The 23,443-nt window shown below is 38.2% G+C and overlaps 1 protein-coding gene across 2 annotated transcripts in view; it reads right to left on the bottom strand.

Annotated features, from left to right (window-relative positions):
• CCNB3 (cyclin B3) overlaps positions 1-23,443 on the bottom strand; it is a 113,328-nt gene that overhangs the window by 41,073 nt on the left and 48,812 nt on the right. The window contains exons 3-6 of one of the 2 annotated variants that reach the window (XM_057539067.1): positions 21,596-21,682; positions 16,365-16,462; positions 1,475-4,643; positions 449-544 (exon numbers count right to left, since the gene is read on the bottom strand). In XM_057539067.1, coding sequence (XP_057395050.1) covers positions 449-544; positions 1,475-4,643; positions 16,365-16,462; positions 21,596-21,682 — 3,450 coding nt within the window. Of the gene's footprint in view, positions 1-448; positions 548-1,474; positions 4,644-16,364; positions 16,463-21,595; positions 21,683-23,443 lie in introns of both variants that reach the window. The other variant, XM_057539066.1, reaches the window with a different exon arrangement.

The following is a 23,443-nucleotide window of genomic DNA, read 5'->3' as shown; positions in this document are numbered from 1 at the left end:
TTACATATGATGCCAGAAACTTGCATAGAGAAGGGAAAAGATCCCTAAGAGCAGTCACTCAGAAAAAGCCCGCTTGACAATTTTTGTGTCTGAGATTACATCCTCAGCAATTAGAGGTGTAGGTTTATGGTCTCCAAGGTAATTAGACTTTAGTTCATACCCCAGATCTACCACATACTATTTGTGTTGACTGAGCAGTTTCCCCCAACTATGAAAAGGAGATAATAATACCTACCATCATGAAGTTATTGGGAAAATTAAACAAGATAATGTTTATAAATCCCTTAGCACAATGTTTAACTCATAGTATGCTACCAGTAGATGTCAGTTGCTGCTATTATTGTTTTCATCATCATTATTACCTCCCCTTTAAACGTGCATTTGAAGGATGTGTGATGAGAAAATGAGAACTGGAAATCACTGCCCGTCACCCTCACCACCTACACACCTCTCTCTCCTTCATGTAACTGAAGATATCCTTAATATATATTGAGTTGAAAAATGGATCACTGTGGTCCTTGTCAACATCCTCCAGTGGGGTCATCTGCTTGGAAATCACCAGAAAGACATATTAAGAGAAAGATTCCAAGAAAAGCTTAGCACACATACATAAAAAATGACTCCTTTCTTCCCACTGTCATCTTCTCCTAAGGTTCCTCAAGCCTTATATGTCCTGGGCCATAACAGAGCACCCCTTGGTCCTGTAATCCTCATACTGTTGAGTAACCAAGAAATGCTTAGTCCTCCTGTACACACCTGCTCTGCCCTAAGAACCAGACACTATTTTTACAGGTAAGCTCAAGATTCTCCAAGAAAGACATTCTTGTCTTACTCTTTCAAATTGTGTCACCTGTCTTCTTAGGTCCCTTGTTATGTCTCAGTGCTTTGATCTGGCCCAGTTCATCTTCCTGTTAGCCTTTTCCTCCCTTCTACACCTTTAACCAGGTTGTTCTGCCTACAAGAGGGGTCTTTCTTCTCCTGCTTGCCAAATCTCATCCCTTAGTCCTTCCAATTTACAACTTAAAAACCATCTTCCTTGGAAGATGCCTCTGTGAACTTAACCCATCTTTGGCTAAGGTCCAATGTAATGCAGATTGCAATCACTAAGAAAGGCAATTTCCTGAAAGAAATTGTCTAACCACTACTGAAAAGCATATATATACATACATACATACATACATACATACATATATATATATATATATATATATATATATATATATATATATGTATATTTACACACACACACACACACACACACAGTATTCCAGACCCTTGGGGGTATTCCTGGAATAAATACTTTCTAATTGCTCAGGTACATCACTACGCCAATCACGAAGTCAAGAGATTCTACAAGGCCAACTTGATTTAATACCAATTGCTTAGGAAGGCAAAAAAAATCTCTTTGCTAGCAGCCACCTCCAGGACAACAAAGAACACTTCATCTAATTTAAGAAGAAAGAAAGCAGAATACCTCCTTCTCTGATCTCTTGTCCTGAGATGAGAAAGGTTTATTGGAACTGGATTCACAAGTACTGGACTGGCTTGTGGTACTGAACTTGCCCACACTGGACACGGTGACAGTGCTGGACAAGCCTGTTCTAGAGTCAGGGGCAGTGGTGGACACATGTGGGCTGGTTTCAACTTGGAGGATGATGAAATCTTTGAGAAATGTGTCTTCTTTGTGAGTGAGATTCTTTTGCAAGGCCAATGGCTCCTTGGAAGACAAGTCTTTCTCACTGCTGGGCTTCTCCTGCAAGGCCAAGGGCTCCTTCAGGATAGCCTCCTCCTCAATTGTGGGGTTCTCCTGCAAGGCCAAGGGCTCCTCGAAGAGGGTCTCTTTCTCACTCGTGGGCTTCTCCTGCAAGGCCAAGGACTCCCTCAAGATGATTTCCTTCTCAATGCTGGGATTCTCCTGCAAGGCCAGGGGCTCCTTCAGGATAGCCTCCTCCTCAGTTGTGAGATTCTCCTGCAAGGTCAAGGACTCCCTCAGGATGGTCTCCTTTTCAATGCTGGGCCTCTCCTGCAAGGCCTGTGGCTGCTTAATAAGGGACTCCTCTTCACTGGTGATGTTTTCTTGCAAGGCCAACTGCTTTTTCAAGAGGAACACCTCCCCCTGAGCAGTGGGCTTCTTCTTTAAAGATAATTGCCCCTCTATGCTCACTGTCACCTCAGTGGAGAGCTCTTCCTTCAGAACCAATGGTTTCTTGAAAAGGAATTCCTCTTCAGTGGTGCTTTTCTCCTGCAAAGCCAACAGTGCCTTCAAGGAGTCCTCTTTGTTATCAGTCTTCTTCTGCAAGGCAAAAGACTTCCTGAAGAGGAACTCATCTTTGTTGGTAGGTTTAACATGCAATGAAAATGGCTCCTGAAAGGAGAATTCCTCCTCAGTGGTAGACCTCTCCTCCAAGGTCAACTGCTCCTTAATATATGATTCTTCTTCAGTGGTGATATTCTCCTGCAAGGCCAATGGCTTCTTTGAGAGGGACACCTCTTGCAGAGTGGTGTGTCTCTCTTTCAGTACAGATGGATCCTGGAAGAGGAACTCCTCTTCAGTTGTAGACTTCTTTTTAAAGGGCAACAGCTCCTTAAAGAGTGACTCCTCTTCAGAGGTAGTCTTCTCTATGACCAGTGGCTTCTTTAAGAGGAACGTCTTCCCCTGAGTGATTTGCCTCTTTTTTAAAGATACCGGTGTCTTGGTAAGAATTGCCTCATCAGTTGAAGACTTCTTCTTAAATGACATTGGCTCCATAAAGGAGGAGTCCTTACCTTCACCAATCATATTCTGCAAGTCCAACTGTTCTTGGAAGATAGGCATCATCATTTGAGTGGTACACTTTTTCTTCTTTATAGATAATGACTCCTTGGTAGAGACTGCCACATCTGTGGTATGTTTCTTCCTAAATGACACTGGCTCCATAAGAAATTCATCTTTACTGTCTATATTCTCCTGCAATGCCCATAGCTTCTTCAAGAGGGCCAAATCCCCCTGAATGGTGTGCTTCTCTTGCAGTGCAGATGGTTTCTTCAAGAGGGACTCCTCCTCAGTGGCAGGCTTTTTTTTAAAGGATAATGGCTCCTTAATGAGTGACTTCTCTTCAGAACTGGTCTGCAATACTAGTGGCTTGGTCAAACAGGACATCTTACCCTGACTGGTACACTTCTTCTTTAAAGATAACAGCTTATTAGAGGAGGTTGCCTCCTCAATGGTACGCTTCTTGTTAAAAGCCAAAGGCTCCTTTAAAAGGGACTCCTCCTCAGTTGGGGTCTTTTGCAAGACCAACGGCTTCTCCAAGATGGACACCTCCTCCTGAGTGGTGTGCTTCTCCTGCAATGCTGATGGCTCTTGGAAAAGGGCCTCCTTAGTGGTAGGCTTCTCCTTAAAGGATAATGGCTCCTTAATGAGTGACTTCTCTTCAGAGGTGATCTTCTGTAATACTAGTGGCTTCTTCAAGTGGTACCTCTTCCCCCGAGTGGTACGCTTCTTCTTTAAAGGTAATGGCTTCTTGGAAAGGGTTGCCTCCTTAGTAGTATGCTTCTTCCTCAAGGAAATTGGCTCCATAAGAAATTCATCTTCACCATCCTTTTTCTCCTGCAATGCCCCTGGCTTCTTCAAAAGGGTAACCTCCCCATCAGTGGTGTGCTTCTCTTGAGACACAGTTAGCTCCTGGAAGAGGGACTCCTCCTTAGTGGTAGGCCTCTTTTTAAAGGACAATGACTCCTTAATGAGTGCCTTCTCTCCAGAGATGGTCTTCTGCAATACTAATGGCTTCTTCAAGTGGGCTATCTTCCCCTGAGTAGTGCACTTCTTCTTTAAAGATAATGGCCTTGTGGTGAGGGTTGTCTCCATTGTGGTAGGTTGTTTCTTAAAAGCCAATGGTTCCTTAAAGACGGAATCCTCTTCAGTGTCGATCTTCTCCTGCAAGGCCAATGATTTCTTCAAGATGGACACCTCTTGTTCAGTGGTGTGCTTCTTTGGCAATGCAGATAGTTCCTGGAAAAGGCACTCCTTCTCAGTGGTAGGCTTTCTCTTAAAAGACAACAGCTCCTTAGCGAGTGACTTCTCTTCAGAGGTGATCTTCTGCAATACTAGTGGCTTCTTCATACAGGACACCTTCCCCTGAGTGGTACACTTTTTCTTTAAAGATAACAGCTTCTTGGTGGGGGTTGCCTCCTCAGTTTTAGGCTTCTTCCTAAAGTTCGTGGGCTCCATAAAGAAAGAATCCTCTTCAACATTGATGTCCTGCAAGGCCAACTCCTCCCTCGTGCAGGACTGCTTCCCCTGATGTGTGCACATATTCTTTAAAGATAATGTACCCTTGTTGATGGCTGCCTTCTCAGTTTTATGCTTCTTTCCAAAAGTCATTGGCTCTACAACATCATTGTCAGTCTCCTCCTGCAAGGATAGTGGCTTCTCCAAGAGGGACACCTCCCCCTGATTTGTGCTCTTCTTTAATGACCTCTTGATGAGGATTGTATCCTCAGTAGTGGGTTCCTCTTTTAAAATGAAAGGCTTTTTGAAAAGAGATGTCTCCTCAATAGTGGGTGTCTTGGAGCTGGTAGGTATCTCCAGAATGAGCGGTTTATCTATAATATTTGGTACCATGGTGGTTGAAACTACTACTGGTGAGAGTTCCAGCTTATACCTGTAAAGGAAACAATGTCTGGGTAAGAAGCATGTAGTTCCTAGAATCCTCACCTACCATCTCGTTTTGTCACTATACTTACTAAATGTATGGAAGTGGAAAGGGCTTCAACCCCAAGAGACAGACTAGAGGGTAAAAATCAATGGGTACCATAGTAAATCAACTAAGTAGCACACAGTATAGTTTCTATGACCTAGGTCCCCATACTTTTCTAAAAAATTTCCCTGAAATCATGTTATTTATGCTTTCTCATATATGATTTATTAACTTTATTTATATACAAAGGCTTTTATTATAATACTTACCACATTGTATGAGTGATTGGCTTATATATGTCTCCCTCACTAGCTACATTTATTTGTCTTTGTCTATCAGCACCAGGCATCTGATAAAATTCAGGTTGAAATTAATATTGTTTTAAGGCTTATGAGAGAGGATTATAAGAGAGAGGCTTATAAAAGGCTTATAAGAGAGAGTTGGGCTGGTACTTAACGTTCATGGTATCTAACTATATTCCTTTCACTCTAGGCTATTTACAAGATGTTTTCCTAGTGGAGATAATAAAAAAGACCAAAATAAACATTTGTTCACATGTGTCAGATGCAAAGCTTTGTTTTGAATAGGACTGCATATCCAATCAGAGTGACTAACCTGGTGTGACCAAATCGCTGGATGACTAGAAATCAGAATAAGAAAAGGGAGAGAATTAAAGGTAAATACGATCAGTCTGAACAAGAGTAAGTACCTTCAAAAGACTAGATATTATATGATTCCTTTTATATGAAACATCCAGAGGAGACATATCCATAGAGGTATATCCATAACAGAAAATAGGTTGGTGGTTGCCTGAAGCTGGGAAGGGGTAGGGAGGAGGGTAGAAAGGGACTGGGAAAGAGAAGGGACTATGGGTATGAGTTTCTTGGCAGGGGGGTGCTGAAAAAGTTCTAAAATTAGATGGTGGTGATGGCTATACAACTCTATAAATATAATTTTTTTTTTAATTACTGAATTGTTAAAAAAAAGAAAAGAAAGTGCCTCAAAAGGTTCCATCTGACCAGATAGGTTCCAGGTGCCTCCTGATGAGAACTTTTAGAAGTAGTCTTCAGATAGTCTAGTTATGATAGAGCATGCATTCTGAGTCTAGACTGCCTGGATCCAAACCCTGGCTCCTCCATTTACTGGCTGGGTGACCTTGGGCAAGTTAATGCTCTATGCTTCACTTTTTTCACCTGTAAAATGAGGGTCATAATATTACCTCCTCTATAGAATTATTGTAAAGATTTGAGCAATTGATATGCATATAAACACTTAAATCATTGTTAGAACAATTACATGCCAATAAATCAGATAATTTAGACAAAATGGACAAATTCTTAGGGAGATACAAACTACCAAAACAGACTCAAAAACAGAAAATCTGAACAGAGCTATAACAAGTAAAGACACTGAATTAATAATCAAAAACTACCCACAAAGAAAAATCTAAGCCCAGATGCCTTCACTGATGAATTCTACCAAACATTTAAAGAAGAACTAATACCAACATTTCATGAACTCAGGAAGAGGTAAGAATAGTTCCCAAGTCATTCTATGAGGCCAATATTATTCTGATACCAAAAACAAAGACATCAGAAGAAAACTGAAGTCTGATATATCTTATGAACACAGATGCAAAAATCCTTCACAAAATACTTGCAAACCAAATCCAGCAGTATATAAAAGGATTATACACTGTGACCAACTAGGATTTATCCCAGGAATGCAAAATTAGTTTAACATCTGAAAATCAATTCATGTTATCACACCATATTAATGGAATAAAAAGGAAAGCTACATGACCAGATATCTCAATAGATCTAGAAAAATCATTTGACAAAATTCAATACCTTTTCATGATAAAAGCACTCAACAAACTAGGACTAGAAAGGAGATTCCTTAACTGTGAAAGAACATCTATGAAAAACCCAAAGCTAATGTCATAGCTAATTGTAAAAGACTGATGCTTTCCCCCTAAGATCAAGGAGAACACAAGGATGTCCAACTCTCTTTTTGGGGGGTGGAGGATTTGTCATGTAGTAGTGAATAACTAATATAGCATTGCTGACGCTTTAGAACTGAACCCCTCTGTTCTTTGAATAAAGTACAAACTCTTTGCCATGGTCCATAAGGCCCTGGTGATCTTGCTCCTGCCTGCCTCTCCAAATCCACCTCTTAAAAATCACTAGTATAGGAAGTAGGTATTTAGTGTCTATGATATCTAAAGCCTGGGGTGATCAGAGTAGGCTTCCTCAATAGAGTGACCAACTGTCCTTGTTTGTCTAGGACTGAGAGGATTCCTGGGATGCAAGACTTTCAATGTTAAAACTGGGAAAGTCCTAGGAAAACCAGAATAACTTGGTCATTCAACTCTTGGATGGTAAGGATGTTCAACTCTGAACACTTCTATTCAACACAGTACTAAAGGTTCTAGCCAGGGCAATTAGGCAAGAAAATAAAATAAAAGGGATCCAGATTGGAAAGGAAAAAGTAAAACTACTTATATTAGCAGATGACATAGCCTTATACATAGAAAATCTTAAGGAACCCACACACAAATACTATTAGAACTAACATACAAGTTCAGCAAAGTTCTATGATACAAGATCAATATACAGAAATCACATGTATTTCTATATCCTTGCAATGAACAACATGAAAATGAAATTATGAAAACAATTCCATTTACAATAGAATCAAGAAGAATAAAATGCTTAGAAATAAATTTAACAAAAGAGGTGAGAAATTTATACTCTGAAAACTACAAAAAAATGTTAAAAGAAATTAAAGATCTAAATAAATGAAAAGACATCCCATGTTCCTGGATTGGAAGACTTAGTATTAAGATGGTAATACTCCCCAAATTGATTTACAGGTTCAAGGCAACTTCTATAAGAATCCCAGCTGGCTTATTAGTAGAAATTGACAAGCTGATTCGAAAATTTATATGGAATTGCAGGGAACCCAGAAGAGCCAAAACAATCTTGAAAAAGAGGAACAAAGTTGGAGGAATCACACTTCCCAATTTCAAAACACACTACAGAACAACAATAATCAAGATAGCACAGTACTGGCATAATGAAAGACATGTAGGTCAATGGAATAAAATTGAGAGTTCAGAAATAAACACATTTACAGTCAGCTGATTTTCAACAAGGGTGCCAATACAATTAAGTGGAGAAAGATTAGTCTTTTCAATAAATGGTGCCGAGGCAACTGGATATCTATCAATACATGCAAAACAATGAAGTTAGACCCCTAACATACACCAACAATAAAAATTAACTCAAAATGGATCAACAATCTAAATTAAGAGTTAAAACTTTAAAACTCTAGAAAGAAAAAAATCTTGAGAGGGCAGACAACAGAAGCAAGAAAAACTACAATCCTGCAGCCTGTGGACCAAAAACCACAGTTACAGAAAGATAGAGAAGATGAAAAGGCAGAGGGCTATGTACCAGATGAAGGAACAAGAAAAAACCCCAGAAAAACAACTAAATGAAGTGGAGATAGGCAACCTTCCAGAAAAAGAATTCAGAATAATGATAGTGAAGATGATCCAGGACCTTGGAATAAGAATGGAGGCAAAGATTGAGAAGATGCAAGAAATGATTAACAAAGACCTAGAAGAATTAAAGAACAAACAAACAGAGATGAACAATACAATAACTGAAATGAAAACTACACTAGAAGGAATCAATAGCAGAATAACTGAGGCAGAAGAACGGATAAGTGACCTGGAAGACAGAATGGTGGAATTCACTGCTGCGGAACAGACTAAAGAAAAAAGAATGAAAAGAAATGAAGACAGCCTAAGAGACCTCTGGGACAACATTAAACGCAACAACATTCGCATTATAGGGGTCCCAGAAGGAGAAGAGAGAGAGAAAGGACCAGAGAAAATATTTGAAGAGATTATAGTCGAAAACTTCCCTAACATGGGAAAGGAAATAGCCACCCAAGTCCAGGAAGCGCAGAGAGTCCCATACAGAATAAACCCAAGGAGAAACACGCCGAGACACATAGTAATCAAAGTGGCAAAAATTAAAGACAAATAAAAATTATTGAAAGCAGCAAGGGAAAAACGACAAATAACATACAAGGGAACGCCCATAAGGTTAACAGCTGATTTCTCAGCAGAAACTCTGCAAACCAGAAGGGAGTGGCATGATATACTTAAAGTGATGAAAGGGAAGAACCTACAACCAAGATTACTCTACCCGGCAAGGATCTCATTTAGATTTGATGGAGAAATCAAAAGCTTTACAGACAAGCAAAAGCTAAGAGAATTCAGCACCACCAAATCAGTTCTACAACAAATGCTAAAGGAACTTCTCTAAGTGGGAAACACGAGAGAAGAAAAGGACCTACAAAAACAAACCCAAAACAATTAAGAAAATGGTCATAGGAACATACATATCGATAATTACCTTAAACGTGAATGGATTAAATGCCCCAACCAAAAGACATAGACTGGCTGAATGGACACAAAAACAAGACCCATATATATGCTGTCTACAAGAGACCCACTTTAGACCTAGGGACACATACAGACTGAAAGTGAGGGGATGGAAAAAGATATTCCATGCAAATGGAAATCAAAAGAAAGCTGGAGTAGCTATACTCATATCAGATAAAATAGACTTTAAAATAAAGAATGTTACAAGAGACAAGGAAGGACACTACATAATGATCAAGGGATCAATCCAAGAAGAAGATATAACAATTATAAATATATATGCACCCAACATAGGAGCACCTCAATACATAAGGCAACTGCTAACAGCTATAAAAGAGGAAATCGACAGTAACACAATAATAGTGGGGGACTTTAACACCTCACTTACACCAATGGACAGATCATCCAAAATGAAAATAAAGAAGGAAACAGAAGCTTTAAATGACACAATAGACCAGATAGATTTAATTGATATATATAGGACATTCCATCCAAAAACAGCAGATTACACGTTCTTCTCAAGTGCGCACGGAACATTCTCCAGGATAGATCACATCTTGGGTCACAAATCAAGCCTCAGTAAATTTAAGAAAATTGAAATCATATCAAGCATCTTTTCTGACCACAACGCTATGAGATTAGAAATGAATTACAGGGAAAAAAATGTAAAAAAGACAAACACATGGAGGCTAAACAATACGTTACTAAATAACCAAGAGATCACTGAAGAAATCAAAGAGGAAATAAAAAAATACCTAGAGACAAATGACAATGAAAACACGACGACCCAAAACCTATGGGATGCAGCAAAAGCAGTTCTAAGAGGGAAGTTTATAGCTATACAAGCCTACCTCAAGAAACAAGAAAAATCTCAAGTAAACAATCTAACCTTACACCTAAAGAAACTAGAGAAAGAAGAACAAACAAAACCCAAAGTTAGCAGAAGGAAAGAAATCATAAAGATCAGAGCAGAAATAAATGAAATACAAACAAAGAAAACAATAGCAAAGATCAATAAAACTAAAAGTTGGTTCTTTGAGAAGATAAACAAAATTGATAAGCCATTAGCCAGACTCATCAAGAAAAAGAGGGAGAGGACTCAACTCAATAAAATCAGAAATGAAAAAGGAGAAGTTACAACAGACACTGCAGAAATACAAAGCATCCTAAGAGACTACTACAAGCAACTTTATGCCAATAAAATGAACAACCTGGAAGAAATGGACAAATTCTTAGAAAGGTATAACCTTCCAAGACTGAATCAGGAAGAAACAGAAAATATGAACAGACCAATCACAAGTAATGAAATTGAAGCTGTGATTAAAAATCTTCCAACAAACAAAAGTCTAGGACCAGATGGCTTCACAGGTGAATTCTATCAAACATTTAGAGAAGAGCTAACACCCATCCTTCTCAAACTCTTCCAAAAAATTGCAGAGGAAGGAACACTCCCAAACTCATTCTATGAGGCCACCATCACCCTGATACCAAAACCAGACAAAGACACTACAAAAAAAGAAAATTACAGACCAATATCACTGATGAATATAGATGCAAAAATCCTCAACAAAATAGTAGCAAACAGAATCCAACAACACATTAAAAGGATCATACACCACGATCAAGTGGGATTTATCCCAGGGATGCAAGGATTCTTCAATATACGCAAATCAATCAATGTGATACACCATATTAACAAATTGAAGAATAAAAACCATATGATCATCTCAATAGATGCAGAAAAAGCTTTTGACAAAATTCAACACCCATTTCTGATAAAAACTCTCCAGAAAGTGGGCATAGAGGGAACCTACCTCAACATAATAAAGGCCATATATGACAAACCCACAGCAAACATCATTCTCAATGGTGAAAAACTGAAAGCATTTCCTCTAAGATCAGGAACGAGACAAGGATGTCCACTCTCACCACTATTATTCAACATAGTTCTGGAAGTCCTAGCCGCGGCAATCAGAGAAGAAAAAGAAATAAAAGGAATACAAATTGGAAAAGAAGAAGTAAAACTGTCACTGTTTGCGGATGACATGATACTATACATAGAGAATCCTAAAACTGCCACCAGAAAACTGCTAGAGCTAATTAATGAATATGGTAAAGTTGCAGGATACAAAATTAATGCACAGAAATCTCTTGCATTCCTATACACTAATGATGAAAAATCTGAAAGAGAAATTATGGAAACACTCCCATTTACCATTGCAACAAAAAGAATAAAATACCTAGGAATAAACCTACCTAGGGAGACAAAAGACCTGTATGCAGAAAACTATAAGACACTGATGAAAGAAATCAAAGATGATACCAACAGATGGAGAGATATACCATGTTCTTGGATTGGAAGAATCAACATTGTGAAAATGAGTATACTACCCAAAGCAATCTACAGATTCAATGCAATCCCTATCAAATTACCAATGGCATTTTTTACAGAGCTAGAACAAATCATCTTAAAATTTGTATGGAGACACAAAAGACCCCTAATAGCAAAAGCAGTCTTGAGGGAAAAAAATGGAGCTGGAGGAATCAGACTCCCTGACTTCAGATTCTACTACAAAGCTACAGTAATCAAGACAATATGGTACTGGCACAAAACCAGAAACATAGATCAATGGAACAAGATAGAAAGCCCAGAGATTAACCCACGCACCTATGGTCAACCAATCTATGACAAAGGAGGCAAAGATATACAATGGAGAAAAGACAGTCTCTTCAATAAGTGGTGATGTGAAAACTGGACAGCTACATGTAAAAGAATGAAATTAGAATACTCCCTAACACCATACACAAAAATAAACTCAAAATGGATTAGAGACCTAAATATAAGACTGGACACTATAAAACTCTTAGAGGAAAACATAGGAAGAACACTCTTTGACATAAATCACAGCAAGATCTTTTTTGATCCACCTCCTAGAGTAATGGAAATAAAAACAAAAATAAACAAGTGGGACCTAATGAAACTTCAAAGCTTTTGCACAGCAAAGGAAACCATAAACAAGACCAAAAGACAACCCTCAGATTGGGAGAAAATATTTGCAAATGAATCAACGGACAAAGGATTAATCTCCAAAATATATAAACAGCTCATTCAGCTCAATATCAAAGAAACAAACACCCCAATCCAAAAATGGGCAGAAGACCTAAATAGACATTTCTCCAAAGAAGACATACAGACGGCCACGAAGCACATGAAAAGATGCTCAACATCACTAATCATTAGAGAAATGCAAATCAAAACTACAATGAGGTATCACCTCACTCCTGTTAGAATGGGCATCATCAGAAAATCTACAAACAACAAATGCTGGAGAGGGTGTGGAGAAAAGGGAAACCTCTTGCACTGTTGGTGGGAATGTAAATTGATACAGCCACTATGGAGAACAATATGGAGGTTCCTTAAAAAACTAAAAATAGAATTACCATATGACCCAGCAATCCCACTACTGGGCATATACCCAGAGAAAACCGTAATTCAAAAAGACACATGCACCCGAATGTTCATTGCAGCACTATTTACAATAGCCAGGTCATGGAAGCAACCTAAATGCCCATCAACAGACGAATGGATAAAGAAGTTGTGGTACATATATACAATGGAATATTACTCAGCCATAAAAAGGAACGAAATTGAGTCATTTGTTGAGAAGTGGATGGATCTAGAGACTGTCATACAGAGTGAAGTAAGTCAGAAAGAGAAAAACAAATATCGTATATTAATGCATGTATGTGGAACCTAGAAAAATGGTATAGATGAGCCAGTTTGCAGGGCAGAAGTTGAGACACAGATGTAGAGAATGGACATATGGACACCAAGGGGGGAAAACTGCGGTGAGGTGGGGATGGTGGTGTGCTGAATTGGGTGATTGGGATTGACATGTATACACTGATGTGTATAAAATTGATGCCTAATAAGAACCTGCAGTATAAAAAAACAAACAAAGCAACTAATACTAAACTTTCATTGGGTTATTTGTATGGAAATATGTTAATATAAATGTTTCAGACATTACATGAAATTTCTAAAAATCTTATATTTGTATTTGTATGGAAATATGTATGGAAATATCTTAATATAAATGTTTCAGACATTACATGAAATTTCTAAAAATCTTATATTTGTATTTGTATGCAAATATGTATGGAAATATCTTAATATAAATGTTTCAGACATTACATGAAATTTCTAAAAATCTTATATTTGTATTTGTATGCAAATATGTTAATATAAATGTTTCAGACATTACATGAAATTTCTAAAAATCTTATATGTTCTGGTATAATGTTATAAGTAATAATCCTAGTTATTACTTTAAAATGTATATCTCAGAAATAACTAATTTTCTTGTCAACTGCATTATTATGAACTTTCATCAAATCTTTAACCATGGTCATTTTTAAGTCTTTTGTCATTTACAGACAGTTCTGGGTGTACTCTGATGATTTTGCAAATATGTTCCTATAAAAGGGTTTCATCTTCAAGAAATTCATGGAAAAGACTCTGACAAGTACAGGTTTCTGGTAACTGACTGTACTGCTGAACTGAATGAATAAGCATTTTCAGAACTCTAATGAAAAACTGATGAACTCATAAAAGTGCTAACAAAAGATCAAGATGAAAAAAAAAATTAATTACATGGGACTGAGTGAACTGATGAGGATGAATATAATTTTTGTGACTTTCTGTCTGAATTAAAAAAAAAATCCCACAAGGACTCAGAGGCAAAGAATATACAAATCAATTTTCACTGCAAAGTAAAGGAGCTGTTACAGTGGAGGATTACTGGACTGAATGTCAATATTATGACATAGTATGAGTGTGTTTCATGTTTGGTAATTGCAATCATTGTTGCTTTTGTTGTGGTCATCCATGTACAATGCTTGGTGTCAGTCTATTTATCTCTTGTAAAAATAAAATACAGTGTGTGTGTGTGAAAAAAAAAAAGAAAAAAATCTTAAAAGTAAATGTTCATAACCTTGGATTTGGCAATGGTTTCTTAGATTATGATACCAAAAGCATAAGCAACAAAAGAAAAAATAAATTGGATTTCATTACAATTAAAAACATTTATGCCTCAAGGAACACCAAGAAGAAAATGAAAAGACCTACAGAATGGAGGAAAAATACTTGCTAATCATAAATCTGATCAGGGACTTGTATCTAAATTATATAAAGAATTCTTACAACTCAATAATAAAAAGATCAATAACCAAATATTTTAAATAGGCAAAGGATCTGAGTAGACATTCCTCCAAAGAAGATATGCAAGTGGCCAATAAGCACATGAAAGATTCCCAAATCATTAGTCATCAGAGAACTGCAAATCTAAACCACAATGGGATACCATCCCACACTCACTAGAATGGCCGTTAAAAAAACAAAAAACAAACAAACAAACAAACAAACAAAACCCAGAAAATGGCAAGGATGTGGAAAATTCAAAACCCTCATCCACTGCTGGTAGGAATGTAAGATAGTGTAACCACTATGGAATACAGTTTGGCAGTTCCTCAATGAGTTCAACATAGAATTACCATATGACCCAGCAATTACATTTCTAGTTACATATGCAAAAGAATTAAAAACAGGTGTTCAAACAAAAACTTGTACACAGGTGTTCATAGCAGCACTATTCACAATAACCAAAAGGTGGAAACAATTCAAACATTCATCAACTGATGAATGGATAGACAAAATATGGTACATCCATACAATGGAATATTACTTGGCAATAAAAGAGGATGAAGTACTGATACCTGCTACAACATGGATGAACCCTTAAACATTATGCTGAGTGAAAGAAGCCAGATACAAAAGACGATACATTGTACAATTCCATTTCTGGGAAACGTCCAGTATGGATAAATCTATAGAGACAGAAAGTAGACCAGTGTTTGCCTACAGGTAGGGAGGACTGAAAGGTGGCAGCTAAAGGTAGAGTTCCTTTTGGGGTTGATGAAAATATCCTAAAATTCACTGTGGTGATGGCTGCATAACTCTGTGAATATACTAAAAACCACTGAATTGTACATTTTAAGAGGGTGAATTGTGTATGTGAATTATATCCTAATAAAGCTGTTACCAAAAAAAAAACCCACTTAGAATAATGTGTGAGTACAGTAAACTCTCAATAGATGTTAGCTATTAGCTCTAGCACTATTATTAGGGTCCATTTCACTGAACTCTGAATGAGGACAAGAATGTTTATGGCATTTTGTGAGGATTTCCCTGCTAAAGTCAGAATGGTGAAAGAAATTCAAAAGAAAATAACACAGGGAATTAAGGTCAAAATACACACGCAAATCCCAGGAATTTCATTTCAGCAAGAAACTGAGTAGGGCTAAATGCTAATCTTCTTGTATGATTTCTTTCTGCTGGGTAATTAGCAAAGTGTCCTGTGGACCTGGCATGTTAATTTTTTGGAGTTCCCCAAACTTTTCCCCTTACCATTTGGAACCCATGCTTAGCCGGGTTATAGCTATCTAGCTGATCTATTCTATTCTTCCAGAAAGAAGTAATTCCCACTGGAATGAGGAGAGGATATAAAAAGGTCTCACTCCACTTTCTAACTCTTCTTCTAATAGAAATTTTCCTAGGAGTAAATCCTTTTCCCGATCCTAGATGAGAATACTCCTATCTACTTGCAGAACCTGTGATCAGTTCCCTATAACAGCTGGAAAACACACATTTTTGGCCTAAGGAGATAGTAATTTCTCTACAGTAACAAGGAACAAACCTCCCCCTAAGGGTTCTAATGGGATAAGCAGACTGGCAAGCTATCAGCCAGCTGCTGAGAATCCCCTGAAAAGTTAAGTTGCCTCCACACTCTCAACCACAGAGTAGCTCAGTCAAGGACTGAAGTACTAAAATAGAGAAAAGATGAGCACAAGACCTTTTGGCAAATTCCTCAATGACAACAGCTCTTTCAATATGCACACACCATGTAGGTGGGTGACAGAGGGAAAGAGGGAGAGGGAGAGGGAGGGAGGGGGGCAGAGAGAGGGAGAGAGAAAGATTGGGGGTGGTGGTGAGATGAGGCCTGTAATTCTTCAGCAATTTAGTCCATCTAAGCACCCAGAGTTAATGTAGTACTCACCACTGTAGCTCACTAAAAATGTTCTCAATGGGGACAAAAGGCAGTCAAAAGGATGTCACACCCTCTCCTTTACCATATAAAACAATGACATCTGAGTCCCCTCGTACTCACCCACGAGCAGGTGTGTTCCTGTTTTTCTTCTTGGAAACATCTTTAACAAACTCATTACTGGCTTCCTTCTTGGGCTTGGCAGGTTGACTTTGAGAAGCCTGCAAGAAAAAAAAAAGGTGGGGGGGGCTGGTCTGGAGGAGGAAGCAAGGAAATGGAGAGAGAGAGAGAACCTCAAATTACCCAATAGGTGGTTCTCATAGGAAGGTCCTGACACACATCCACACCCTGGATACCTTGTTTGGGTGTTCCCAGGAACATTGATCAAAACATCTTACAACCAGTATGGTACTGGTGCCAACTAGTCATGATGGAAGCTGGCAGTACAGTAGTCCTGGTGCATATTAGCTAAATAGCAGCCCTAAGTGATTTCAAGATACATATGATGTAGTTCTGATCTCCAATGTCAGGTATACTGGCTGGCAAATTCTCAAAAAGATGTTTTGTAAACATCACATTCCATTTTGACTCCATAAGATATTTAGAGGGGGGAAAAGGCAATATAACTGGCTTTGCTGCCTGAGTATACCAAGATCAACTAGCTTTTCAGGATAGACCTCTAATACAACACTACCTGTGATACATCTATCCCATCTCACTGAGGGGATATTTATTTAACATGGGGCTCTGGGGAGCTCCACCAGAAACTCTAATCATGACTAATTCTATTTAAACAGTAGAAGAGATCATGGGACTGTGAATAATGTCAATAAAAATAATCTTAAAGGTTATGCCTTTAAAATGAAACAAACTGAATCTAATTATATTCCAAATAAATACCATAACCACACTGAAGGACAAAAGAAAGAAAACAGAAGGAAATACAAGATAATAAACAACTAATCCAAGTAAACACAGACTATACACCCTCACCATATACATCCTCAGTCAGGATGCGTTTGTGGGATGGTGGAGAATATTGCAAATAAATCTGGAACTCTTTTTAGTAGGTGTGTTTATTATGGTGGTGTGAAAGAAGTAATTCTGAAACTCTTTTAGATGTATTATAGTATTGAGTAAATGTGTTGATGATCTTGGGAATCATGGTTCTCATTGTAGAGAAGGAGCATATAAACACGGATTAAGGAATACAAGAAAGAACCCTGTACGTTTTGGAATGGGAGCTGTGTGGACTCATGATTTCTTAAATAGGTATATGTGTATATACATCTGAGTATACAGGAGTGTATGTATTTGTATATATAGATATATGTGTATATATATATATGTTTAAGTACAGATATGTGTGTATCTATATGTATATATACATGCAGACATTTCCTAACTCTGTCTGCAGAAAGGGCAGAAAAGGCAGACACCCCAGTAGCACACCTAGCACTGAGATCTTGGTCTCTAATACCATTCCCCACTAAAAGGAACAGGAATTCTTCACAGAAATGGTTGACTCCATGGCAATAAAACAGGTACAAGAACATCCTGGAACATCCTGTTATGCTGGAAAGAAAATGCTCAAAAAAATGATGATAGTATGTCACAAAGACACAGTAGTCAGATTAAAGGGGACCCTAGTGACCAAATCTGGGACAATTTGAGCACCAAAATAATAAAATACAATACTGAACAACAAACCACTGAAAAAATAGGAATTCATAAGTCTATACCAATAATAAATAAACAGGGAAGAAGGGAGGCCTCTGCTTGTAGACTGGTAAATGGGGAACAAGTGCTAGAGTTGGAAAAATCATCATAAAGATTGTGTTAGGCAAAAATCATCAATGAATGCTAAATCTAGGGGACATTTTGATGAAGAGTGGCTATTTGGAGGCTCTTAAGAGTGTGTCCCACAGATTATTAGTTGCAAGAGGAAAAAAAATAAACAGTAATTATACAGCGGAGAAGCCAGACAACATCTTGACTGGGTGATCAAAATTAACCTCACCAATGAGGGACAGATGGATGTCGTGTGCCTCCAGATGTGATACTCTAAGGACAGAACATCACCTACACAATACTCCAGCCAAGCGTATATAACATCAATCTAATCACATGGAAACATCAGACAAACACAAAATGAGGAATGTTCTATTTTTAAAATGGGGGGTTTGGTCGGACTGTATTCTTCAAAAATATCATAAAAAACAAAGAAAGGCTATGGAAGTGTTCCAGATTAAAAGAAGCTAGAGACATGACAAGTAAACGACCCTAGACTGGATCCTTTACTGAAGGGGGATAAATGCTTATAACATTGACTTTACAAAGTCAATGGAAAAAAATTGGAATATGGACAACAGATTACATAAAAACACTATATCAGTGTAAATTTATAAAGTTGTTGACTGCACTGTGTTTATATAAGACTATTTCTCTGAGGAGAAATAGTATATAGAGACTCTTTCTCTATATACACTGAAATACCCTAAGTATTTCATGGTAAAGGATCATGATGTATGTAAGCAGATAGGATAAAATGTTAGTAATACGTGAATCTAGGTAAACAGCATATGTGTGTTCTTTGTACTGTTTTTTATTTTTGCAACTTTTTATAAATTTGAAATTATTTCCAAATGAAGTATAAAAGAATTATGCCTTTGTATCATCGTATCATAATAAGCAACTACAATCCAACAGGGAATTCTTTCTTAGGCCCTCAAGTTGTTGTCCACTTCTGCTCTTCAAAGAGCTTGACACAGTTTGCATTTTAATTTCACCTAAAGTTTTACAGACTCCTTGTGTGTCCAGCTGAGATCCAGAATTGGAAAAGATGTGCGTTCTTGGCAGGAGAGAGGTGGAGACCCTAATCCCCAGGGTGAAACTTTCAACTTGCCATGTGTGAAGGTTCAAAGCACTAATATTTTCAGATCTAAGCTCAAGGGGACCTTTACCAGTATCTCCCCATAATTCTTTCACCAAAAAATAGGAAAACAGAGATGACAATCCTACTGACAAAAAATAATTTAGGAAATAGACTTTATCTCCTCATCCACTGGCTTTGGACCAGCTCTAACAAATCAAAAGTCCTTCCCATGCTGAAAGGATAAAGGAGAGGGGGAAAAAGAACACTCACAGCAGACTAACTAATTAAAACAGATCAGCTCTTTTGGCAAGCCAGGACCTCACTGTGGTGAATGTTGAGGAGAAGACAGATATGGGGACATGTAAATGAAGTAATAACTGACAGGAAGAAGCAAATTGTCATAAAGGGAATCCCCAAAGTTCAGAGAGAAAGGAGTCCTCAACCCTCAAAGAAATGAGCTCAGACGTCTGCAGAAATGCCCAACCCTGGAATGGCTTAGGTACACTGTAATGATGGAACTTTGTCTGGAAAGCACCAAAGACCATTCAAGGTGACCAGAACTTGAACGCAAAAGGGATACGGGCTTTCTGAGCTTCTGAAAAGCTAGAGGCAGAGATACTGCTCAGGCATGCCTTGCTTCCCCAACCCTGGACAGGTATGTGGCCTAACAGATGTTGAATTCAGTTGGAGAATCAGGAGGGTCCTAGCATGTGTTTCCTATTAATTTATTTGTGTTTGTTCTCTATGAATGATGATATAAACTTCATGACAAAAAAAGGACTGAGACATGGCAAGAAAGTTTTTCATATGTGGTTAGACTTTGCTTTGCACAGTGTCACTGGACTCCCATCAGGGACTCTGGAGGCCAAGGGAAGCTACATTAAGATGGGCTGCATCTGCTCCTGATTTGTGTGGCTACCTTATTTCAACCAAGTTTCTAGAGCCATGGTTAAATAAGTCAGGAAATGAATCTAACCTTACAGGTCTGTGTGGGAGGTAGCTCTTTCAACCAATCTAGAGTAAATCTGATTATGCAGGAAGCTGTAACACAATCATACATGTTGTAATCTGCATGGGGAAAAGACTGTTTTAGCACAAAGGTGGTCACATAGCATCTAAAGAGCAGAGATACAAAGGGGAGAACTTTGCCAATGCTTATCCAATCCTGCCCAAGGAGGTAAAATATTATCTAGCAGATGTAAGAATTCTGGTAGCCACAGAAGGACACTATTATAGAGGGCAGGATAGGGTTCACTAGGGTTCTCTGTATCCTAGATGAAACAGACTTCAGGGCTTCCCTGGTGGCGCAGTGGTTGAGAATCCGCCTGCCAATGCAGAGGACACGGGTTCGAGCCCTGGTCTGGGAAGATCCCACATGCCGCAGAGCGGCTGGGCCCGTGAGCCACAATTACTGAGCCTGCGCATCTGGAACCTGTGCTCCACAACAAGAGAGGCCACAATAGTGAGAGGCCTGCGCACCGCGATGAAGAGTGGCCCCCGCTTGCCACAACTAGAGAAAGCCCTCGCACAGAAACGAAGACCCAACACAGCCATAAATAAATAAAAAAAAAATTTAAAAAAAAAAAAAAAAAAAAAAAAAGAAACAGACTTCAAAACCAACACTGGGCAAGTCTTTATCTGTGAAGTGGAGATAATTATAGTATCTGCCTCAAAGGATTTTATGAGGATTAAGTGAGTGGATACAGGGAAAAATGCTTAGAATAGTGCCTGACACGTGGTAAACACCCAGGAGACATCAGTTACTATTATTTTCTAAGACCAAAGATTACCTCTGACTCAATTCTATATTCAGTTAGTAACTTTCTAACTAGTAAATTTGATTTTCTTTGCTGGCGCCTTAATAACACCAGAAGGGAGGTAACTCGGAAGTGAACTCAAGAATTCTAGCCAAAATTGAGTTTCTAGATCTCCATAGTTGAAAACCAGATCATGGAACTGTGGTCATCAACGGTTCTGTACATCAGAGGACATTTTTGATTGTCACTATGACTGGGGTGCTGCTGGAACTTAATGCTAGGGACCAGGAATGCTGGCTGAAGTCAGTCGTACACAATAGAAAAACTTTCCTGTTCAAAATGCCCACAGTGCTTGAATTGATGAACACTGCCCTAGACTACAATGAATCTACCAGAGTACTTGCCTCCAAGGCCTACGCAACCAGCTGAGCCACCTCTGGACTTTATCTAAATGCAAGATCCCAAAGTTCTCATATTTGTCTACAATTTCGTATCTCATAATCACTCTGCTGCTTCCAGAGAGCTCCATCAATTAATCCAGATGGTATGTGCCAGCAAAAGAGCCACTGCAGTTTCTGAAATTGGGTCATTGATTCCAAATAAAATTGGCTCTCAACATTCTAGAGAGGGTCAGAGTTTGGTAAACTGGAAAGGTCCCTCAAGGAAGAGGTTGTCTAAACCTTATGCGACACCATGGCAGAGGATTGGACTGGCATACTCACGTTGGTGAGATCTTCAAAAGCTGACCTCTTTTTCAGTGGTCCCTGAGGTGAAGATGGAGATATCTTTGCTTGGTAATTCTCCTCTCTCTAAAAAAGTAAAAGAGGTAAATGCGTATATCCAATTGTGAGCAGTCTTTTCAGGGACTTCAGGTCATCTTTGGGGCTCAGGCGGGGAATGGCTGAATCTCCAAGCAACTGCAGACGCCTATAATAAACCCCAATAAACTACAACAAAAGGAAATTTTGGCACCCACTGCTTAGAGAGTCCCTGAAGGAGGTAATCATTGATGATAGGGACAAGGCTGGGAGGAGAAAAGATGACTGTCAGTGTAACTCTCAGAATGAGCAACCTAGCTTGGTGAAGCTAATTTTCTCTCTTACTCCTCTCATATTTATGGCTATACTAGCCAAGATTAGCCATCACCACCCCTACCACCCTGCAACTCCCACTCATTCCTTTAATATGGACGTTCCCAGGTAAATTAGTTCAATAATTTAACAAAACTTAAGTGTTTCTTATGTTAAGTAGTTGATTTAAGACATTCTCAATAAGGACAATAACACACGTACCTAGATACTGATCCAGGATCAGCTCTTTATTAGCTATTGACCTCGCACAAGTCACTTAGTTTCTGAGACTCAATTTCCTCATCAGTAAAATTGGGATAATGACCTACCTCATTTGAGGATCAAATAAGAGAAAACATGTTTTTTAAAAATCTATATAAACTGTAAACGGGCAGAAATAGTATTTTAAAAGTATATAGTCCAATATGTTTTTAAACCTCATAGGGAAAATTCTGTACTTTAAGAAAGGAGTTTGGTAATTTATATTAATCCCTTTTAGTGTATACAAGGGAGAGATGGGGGAAAGGAGGAAGGGTGAATATTTTGGATCAAAGGGAGTTTCCTTTCTAGGTAGTGTTTATCTACACATGCCTTACCCCACTCCCAAATGAGCAAGACTATCTCTGTGGGGTTAGAGGTTAAGGTAAATCACGCTGTAGGGCTTTTCTGTTCCCTAACAGTTTTTATTTGGTGAAAGTCTCCTAAGTATCAGATTTCCTTTATGAATTGAGAACCCTGCCCTACCTATGTCAGAGAGTTGTTAATAATATGAAGCAGAACATTGAGGTCCGACCATTTATTTTCCCTGTTCTCTATTTACATCATGGACAGTTAGTACATGACACAGTAAGTGATTAGAAATTTAGAGAACTGGATTCATATTACAATAGAACAATCTAGCACAGTGGAGCAATCCTGAAAGAGCTGAGAAGAATTACTTCTGTTTTTTAATTGATTAAGCTAAGAAATAAGTAAACTATTAGTCTCTTATCTAGTTCATGATAAATAATCCTAGTGGAAATAATTAGCAAAAATAAATTAGTATTTTCTCTCAAATTGGCTAAGAAATTAACTGTTGGCCTGTTATCCAATTCCTACTTAATATTACTGGTAGAAATAACCAGCCCCAAATAAAATCAATGGGTAAAACTGAACTCAATAAAATTTATATTTGCAAAATGTGCCCTGAGAGAGTTGGATTTGGAAAAATAACGGCCACAAAAGAAAACTTACAGTGGCAGAACTCTAATCAGAAAATTTGATATGGACAAAAATCTGATCAATGTATCAAATCTTTCTTGCCAAATTTACATAGGAAAAACACATTTGGCCCCTCTAAGAAAATCATTTCAGTGAGACAAAAATGAAAATGATTAGAAAGTGTTTATCTGTGCTGAGAGAAAACCAATCAAGGAAAATAAATTGGCCTAATGATGTTTGCTCCAGGAAATACTCTCTTAATGACAATTCATCAGGTTAGTAAAATTCTGATTAAAATAT

This window comes from Balaenoptera acutorostrata, chromosome X, assembly GCF_949987535.1.
Source record: "Balaenoptera acutorostrata chromosome X, mBalAcu1.1, whole genome shotgun sequence".
Taxonomy (NCBI): Eukaryota; Metazoa; Chordata; class Mammalia; order Artiodactyla; family Balaenopteridae; genus Balaenoptera; species Balaenoptera acutorostrata.
Note: the sequence above shows the minus strand (reverse complement) of the source record. Positions and strands in the feature narration are given on the sequence as shown.